The sequence below is a fragment of the Salmo trutta genome, chromosome 16, assembly GCF_901001165.1.
Source record: "Salmo trutta chromosome 16, fSalTru1.1, whole genome shotgun sequence".
Lineage (NCBI taxonomy): Eukaryota > Metazoa > Chordata > Actinopteri > Salmoniformes > Salmonidae > Salmo > Salmo trutta.
In genome coordinates, this window is record NC_042972.1 from 48,855,200 (window position 1) to 48,863,047 (window position 7,848).

Consider the following 7,848-nt stretch of genomic DNA (forward strand, 5'->3'; position numbering starts at 1 on the left):
TTCTTGTTAAGCGTACATGACAAATCACTTGCCTTTTGCTGAGGTAAGGTGAAGTCAGATCATCTCCCATCAAACTAATCTAAATCACACACCAGATAACTGAACCCCCCCCCCATCTACTGTTACTGTATTCCTACTGTTTCAGCAACCTAATTATTGGGTTGCATGTCTATAGATCTGGAAAGCAAGCCTCAACCTGACTTTTTCTGCACTCCTCTGCAGCTTCCCAGAGATCACTCGGCACGCATAAATAGACAGTCACAGTCAAAGGGGGAATTGTTTACTTTTTATCATTGACAGGTAGACCAGCTGTCTACAGTACATGTAATATTCATCTGATCCCACCCCCGGACAATACCTAATAAATCCCTCTCAACACAATCCCATTCCCAAGCCACACTTTAGTATCTAACACTACCCCATCCAGGTTTATTGTCCAGTACACTGACTTGATGCCTGTGTTACATTGACTGGGAGAGCCCTGTGTTGTCTGTGGCTTCTTTGGGTACAAACAATAAGAGCTTCAAACTCCACTCCAGCATTGTCTCTATGTGCCTGATCAGTAGGATGTTCACGCTGAGATTTAGAGGTAACACACAGACAATGAGCAGACACACAAACCCTGTCATTACGTTTACCCCCAGGCAGGGAAAGCCCCACTGCCCCATCCCACACTGGCTCCTGTAGGTAGAGTCTGTGTGTTCCTCCACAGTACTGCTGAGAGGCATGTCTCCTAGTCCTTCTGTCTCTCTGTGTTCCTCTAGTATGTCTGCTGACAAACACTCCAACGATAAGAGGACAGAGTATCCATGGTGAGCCAGTGATAGCTGTATGTTGTTCCCGGAACATGGGCTGTGAAGGGAGCATCTGGACCGTGTTGTCTCTGGGTCAACAGACTGTGCGTCTGACACCGCTGACGTCGCAGGGTTTACAGCCATGCATGGTGCAGCGAATGTTTGTACGGGCAGTTGAATGTCAGTGCCATGTACCTCCTTGTGTGTCGTTGAGTGTGGGTCCGTCTCTGCGTGGGCCAGGTGTCGTCTGAGCAGGCCCCAGCCCACCGTCAGCACCAGCAGGAGGGCCAAGGTCACGGTGGCCAGGGCCCAGCAGGGCTCACCCAGAGCAGACAGGACATTGTTGGGGAGGCTGGGAAGGCACATAGTGAGGGAGCTGGTCCTCTCCATGCAGACCTTCACCCATAGTCTCCAGCTCTGACCCCCACAGACACCACAGAGAACCCACACCAGCAGACAGCAGAGGAAGTAAATGATGTGGGGCAGGCACTTTTCCTGGTCCTCTCTCCCTCCTCTCTGGCTGTCTGTGTCCCTGCTCTGCCCGTCCTCTACCTCCACTGTCACACCATGGTGATGTGCAGGAGCTTCAGAGCCCGGAGTTTTACTACGTTCGTCTGTGTCTCCGTCCACTGCTCTACCTCTGCCACCATGGGCCTGGGGCCACTGCAACTTCATGGCAGTCTCCACGGCAACAAGAGGAGTGGTCATCAGCAGCACCGCCCAGTAGGTGTGGCCGAGGAAGAGCAGGAAGCGCAGGGCAATGATATCAGAGGACGTGGAAAACTGAGGTAGCCAGGGGTCTGCAAACCAGAGGACAACCAGGATAGCTGAGGGACAACAAAGACCAATCAATCAAATAGAGAAATGTGGAGGATGGGACTAGCAGCATGAGGATTGGGACACTGAAGTAGGCCATAGGAGTATAAAAAACTCCCACTTAAAATGTAAGATCACTAAAGTTCGTATTCAGTGATTAACACAATGTTTAGCACATTGATATATTTTGCCTTTCTGTAATACACATCATTTACAGTGTTTACAACACTGAAGGTGCAGGTTGATGGTCACTAGACTTGATACTGAATCGTATGGCTTATTCTCACATCTGTTGATAGCAGTTGAGGCCAGACTGGATGACCATCCTGTGAACACTGACTCTGAAGCAGCTGACAAAGTCACTGCCTTTTTTTTTTTTACATCGTTTTGTTTTGACAGCCTGTCTCCAGGGGAATTTTCTCTTCTTCTGTGCTGGGTTTACAGGGTGCTTCTGTGCCCTGTTGGAACTTGTAATGAACCAGATTGGGGTCGTTCCACAAATAGAGTACATTTTTGGGTAGTGTTCATTTCACCTAATTGTAACACATTTTCAATTTCATTAAAAAATAAACTTCTCTTCTCAAATAGTTAAATAAATAAAAAAAATGACTATAGTAAGTGCCAATAAAGTGCATTAAAGTAACAGGGTTGAAGACTTCATCTTAAAATCAGCCATAAATCCCCTTGTGACTGGGGGAATGGAAGCTTGTTGTGTGCAACAGGGAGAGCAATTGAATGCAAACGTCACCAAAAAATTGAAACTTAAAACATTTCTAGCCTGTCTGTGGGTAACAGGGTTGACGTGTTGTGCTCGGCCCACTCAGTTTTCCACCACAAAACACCAGAAAATGGCTGAAAAGAGTAGAATCAGCTCACCTGCTTTTACACTATGATTTGACTATTAGATGTTCAATGTTTCTTTTAACATTTTTAAAAATAAATATTTTCACCATATTAAAAACGAGAGTTCAGGATTGACCTTAAAATGAGGGACAGGGTTTTTTTATGACCTTAAAAATGAGGGACAGACAAATGAATCACTCATCACATTAAATAAATTATAATATTCAGAAGTGACTCAAAGCAAGAACATGACTAGGGCTTTACAATGATGGTGAAAACAAGGAGAAATAGTAGGCTTAAGTGGGTTAGAATCTTCCTAGAAGTTGAAGAAACATGACGAGGGACATTTCAAAATGCAGATTTTTGGTCTTTATTCATGTCAAGAATTTGATTTATTGTATACCAGGCTTTTAAAATTCAAAAGGTGCGCAAAATGTACTCCATTCATGGACTTTAGCAACTGCTCCCCTTTCTGTTTTCCAGCCAATTCTTATTACAAGGAAAAACAGGTCGTTGTAGCTCTGATGTACACAGCAGAGATAAGGTTAGAGATGGAAACGTACTTGTGACTACGAGGTCTGTGAAGAGCAGCAGGCAGTTGCAGCAGAAGCTGACCGCACTGAGAGAAGCAGTGACCGTGGGCAGGAAGAGAAGACTGCAGGCCAGTTTACACACGCACACCACAGCTGCTCCCTCCAACACACCATCCATGGCTAAAACAAAAACAACACAGACAAGAGGTATATATTACAAACCATTATTGGATTATCACTGGATTTTTTTTACTCCAGTTGGCGCATACACTGATCACCACCCAGGTCTTTTCACTATATAGGACTTGGGTGTTGACTCTCTAGGGTGCCTTACAAAACAGAGTTTCAAGGGCAATATTCACTGTTTGAGAAAGCTTACTGTACGTACAAAACATAGCATCTAAACTCAATGTATTAGACCCCTGGAATGACTTAAAGGCACAATGCAGCCATTTTAATCTCAATATCATATATTTTATGGATAACAATTTAGTTCCTTACTGTAATAGTTTTCCATTAAAATTGTCAAAAAAATAAACAGAAATAGCTTTTTCTCAAACAAGAATTTTGCTTGGAGTGTCTAAGTGCAGAGAGGTTTGGAACTATTAAAACGTATACCACCTGGTGACATCCGGCAAGCCAAAACTCCACAGATGCACAACTTGCTGATTAGAATGTATTTTCAACCAGCAACTTTCAGGAAATAACTCTGATCAAATGTTCACTTTTACAGTGTTGGGGCTCTATTCAATCTGTATTGCTGAAGTGTTACAGATAGGAAATTACCTTTAAATGTCTAGCGCGCTATTGGGCCGACATCTGCAGTGTTTACCGACATGAATGCAGTCTCCGCTGAGGCGGGAACATTGCCTTGTAATTTCAATCAATCACTCTTTAAAGCTGTATTTCTGCGATACGGATTGAATAGAGCCCTTAGTTTTATCAGCTGTTGTACAATATGATACAAATAACAGGAAAAAATTATTTTGATTGCAGTGGGCCTTTAAGTCAAGACCCATCATGTGAAATACTGTAGCAAATGTATGCAAGCAATACTTTCAAAAATAATTTTATGCTGTCATCCAAATGATGCTGTCATCCAAATGATGCTGCAACAGATCAATATTTCTTTGTGTAAATTAGCATTAATCCATGGCCTTCTCAGACACTCGTTAATGTTTTTGGTCACTGAAATGTCAATAGACAGCAATGAAATCAGTGTATGATTATTTTTTCTTTGTTTTTTGGCCTTTCAACTTTTGAGATCCATAACAAACTTATTATCATATGTATTATGTTTTTATTTCGATCATCTGTAATAAGGGTACGGATAGGGTACAGTATTGTTATCGGGGGTACAAAAATATACAAAGACACTTAAAATGTACCTTCAGAGGTACACATAATCTCACATGGTATTTTTCGGTACCTTTAGGGTACATGTGCGGATAATTTTGTATGTTGGTACATTTTTGGACCCAATATTCTGAATATAAAAATGTACAATCATCACACACTCAAAAACCATGCCCGTCATTATCATATTTCCCCAGCATGCTCTTTTGCAGGTAGATTTGTACAAGTTTTTGCATGCACATTGATTGACTTCACTTTGTCTAGCATAAGATCAGTAACATGCATTTACTGAGATGGTTGTTCCTGTTTAAATGGTTTAGGTAGTCCAATTTAGAAATGTTCCCCAACTTGGCAGTCATTCTATATGCAGGTTGCGGGTGATATGTATTCCCTATCTTTGCAAGCCAGCATAATGTGATGCCAGCAAACCAGGAGTTTCAGACCACTGTGTTGGGGTAAAACTGTCAAAGTATGATATACGGTATGTAATGTATTGTGACTCATGAGTTTAATTTCAATTATAAAATATTCACTTAGGCACTCACTTGATGAAGACTACAGTACTGAAAGCCATTGAATGCAACAACCATGTCTTAGTCACTTACAAACACAGTAATGGGTGGTACTGGTAATTATAAAATTAACTTAAAAGGCACACTGGGATATATGCAAATAAGTTTTTATACCCTACAGTGTTAAAACACCCAAAAACCGTCTTAGATGAACATTCTTGCCACTTAAAAAGGAACTTTGTCACTGTGGTGGTAACTTAAAAAGGCACATTTGTACCTTTTCCAAAGGTACGTTCTTGTACCTGTACCATCTTGTCGCTAAGGTACACTACTGGCTCTTTTAAGGTACGAACTGCAATTCTACAACTATGTACCTATAACTAAAAAGGTACAAAGGCTCTTCACAGCTCTTAGTCTGTTGTCTGTCTTTTCAACCAACATATTTGACATACAGTAATTATTATTTACATGTCCCCACCTGGGATTTGAACATGCAACATCTAGCTACTTCCCTCGCCGTAATGTTAGCATAACTGCGGAAAAGCAGTGATTAGAACACTGGATTATATATATATATATATATATATGTTCTATCCCCTCTGGAATCCTGAAGTGATTCAACTGTCGTCGCACTAGTGTCAACATCACAAAAGCGATGTAATGACTTTTTACCCTTCCGAGACGTGTGTGTGTGTGTGTTTGTGTGTGTGTGTTGTCAGTATCACATCATCACTGGACAGCTATAATGACTTCGTACTCTTCTGAGACGGTTCTATCAAATCTCACTGTCCGGTTGTTGACTGTTGAAGGTACAACAACACTGTGGTTCACAAACTGAGGGGCGCAGTGGTAACAGGTTTATTTCAAATACCATTTTAGAAAACAATGGCAACACTGCCATGTCGATCTGAGCCTTGCTGTTGGAAAACCCCAATAGTGTACGACTTTCAGCTGTCGCAGATGCACCTCCCCCGACTTCACTCCTCGACTTTCATCTACAGTCGGTTGCTTTAGCCTTACCACTCAAACGCTCCCAATATCTGTGGTGCTGCTCGTGGCAACATCATCTCGTTGATGAAACCTTTAAATTATGAAGTCAATTATAATGAGACCTGGCAGATTCAGAAGCTTGAATTTTTTTATTTTAGTCAAAGATAATAGTTTCCGAATAATTGTATTTTTTCAAACGGGTTTGTTAATTATTTTATTTCAGTTTATGAACTTGTTTTTGTTTTCATTTAAGCTTCCATTTAAAATAATAGGCTTGGAGGGACATTAATGAAATATTCTCCTAACCCACATAAAATTGGACACATGAATGTACATGCAATGTTCCCATGAAACATGTCTAGAACATTAATAGCTTATATTCTGAGAACATGACAACCACGTTTTGTGTATGTTTGGTGGAACATTAATGGAATATTCAACTAACCTTCAGAAAACTGGACACAGGAATGTTTTTGCAACATTCCCATGAAACATGTCTAGAACAGTGATATCTTATATTCTGAGAAAATGGCAACCATGTTCTATGCATGTTTGGTGGGATGTTGATGGAATATTCTCCTAGCCCTTAGAAAACTTAACACAGGAATGAGCTTGCAGCGTTCCCGTAAAACATGTCTAAAACATTATTATTGAATATTCTGAGAACATAGAATTTACCCAGAACGTGATTACTGTTTGACATTAGGGGGAATGGTATCTTAGACATGTCATGGGAAGATTCCTATGAAAACGCTAGGTAATGACCTGAGACTGTAAGGGAACGTTCTCTAAAGTTGTGAGAACGTTTGTTGTTAGCTGGGATCTCACACTCCATTGAATACAGGCAGTTGATGCAAACACTCCTCATCTAATATTCCAAAATGTTTTCAAATTATGAGATGTATCCACCAATCCAAAGAGAGGAATTGGCTGAAGCTTGACAGCCTGACATCCCGCTCTGTGGACAACGAATTCTATTCTTAGGGCGGAGACACAAGCATCTCGTCATTATATCAAGCAACTCTGGCTGCAGTGAACAACACGATTTTCTTCTCTAAACAGTGCAGAGGTGGAAGACGTCTGTAGATGGTTTGGTAACTCCTGTTTGACTTGACATGAAACTAAACTAGTGTTTAATCCCGGTGCTGAGCTAGTGCGTTGCAGCTAATTCACGTATAAAATGTTGTTGTAGAATGTTATGCATGTCCCTACTGCAACCAAATTGATGGAGTAAATGTTTCTTGTTTTTTGCTGTTCTCCGAATATCATTTTAGAGTTTGAAATGTTTAGAAATGCAGTAAATAAGCTTTAACTTTATTTTTTTTAAATCATTGGGGAGGGGTGGTTGTAAATTTGCCATACTGTAGGTTTAGCTGAAATGACGCAACTGTGCAAACGTCATGAGAACTCTAGCACACGAACAGACACTTCTCCACCATGTCTGATTTGTTTTGAGTTATGCCTCACTGCCAGTTTCTGTCTTTATGCAAACTAACACTCTCAAGCCCATCTCCACCATCTTAAATCCTAGCAACAATCGAACAGATTAGTCTACAGCCCACGGCAATGCATAGTGGTGGTCGGTCAATGATCTCAATTCAGTGAAGGAGTGTGACTGAGTTTGCATGAAAATCGTTGTGAAATTTGAATTAGTACCTTACCTGTGCACACAGGCGCCTCCAGCAGCACGTCAGTGTGAGCCAAACAGCTCTCTTCCTTTCTATCCACCTCCCCACGCCCCTCCCCCTGTGGGACATGTTCAGTCCAGGGGGGCAGGGTTCCGGTCTGCGCTCAGAGGGCACTTTCGGTACTGCATTTTAGCTGAAGCCAAGCCTTAAAGGACAATTCCCATAGACTGCCCCATAGAGAAGTCCAATTTTAAAATTCCTAAAAAGACACTTTCATTATCACCTTTGTAACCAAAAATATCCATTGAATTTTCCCAGTTATTTTCATTGAGGCCGATTTTTTTCCCCCATCACTCACAGCCGAAGATATTAACAT

General features: G+C 41.3%; 1 protein-coding gene across 2 annotated transcripts; it reads right to left on the reverse strand.

Moving 5' to 3' along the window:
* Nucleotides 1-264: 264 nt before the first annotated feature.
* LOC115150914 (uncharacterized) lies at nt 265-7,716 on the reverse strand. Of its 2 annotated transcripts, none has more exons than XM_029694735.1 (3): nt 7,506-7,716; nt 3,017-3,166; nt 265-1,594 (listed from the first exon to the last, which is right to left on the reverse strand). In XM_029694735.1, the coding sequence occupies exons 2-3, from the start codon at nt 3,162-3,164 to the stop codon at nt 462-464; spliced, it is 1,281 nt and encodes a 426-aa protein (XP_029550595.1). In that variant the 5' UTR covers nt 3,165-3,166; nt 7,506-7,716; the 3' UTR covers nt 265-461. The 2 variants fall into 2 exon arrangements, with proteins under 2 accessions (XP_029550595.1, XP_029550593.1); XM_029694733.1 differs by having other exon boundaries at nt 265-1,621; nt 7,506-7,714.
* Between the last annotated feature and the right edge of the window lie 132 nt (nt 7,717-7,848).

Coding starts and splice junctions, on each gene's coding strand:
- LOC115150914 (XM_029694733.1), bottom strand. CDS start 3,164: ATGGATGGTGTGTTGGAGGGAGCAGCTGTGGTGTGCGTGTGTAAACTG. Junction 1,622..3,016: donor CACAGACCTCGTAGTCACAA/GTACGTTTCCAT, acceptor GTTGTCCCTCAG/CTATCCTGGTTGTCCTCTGG.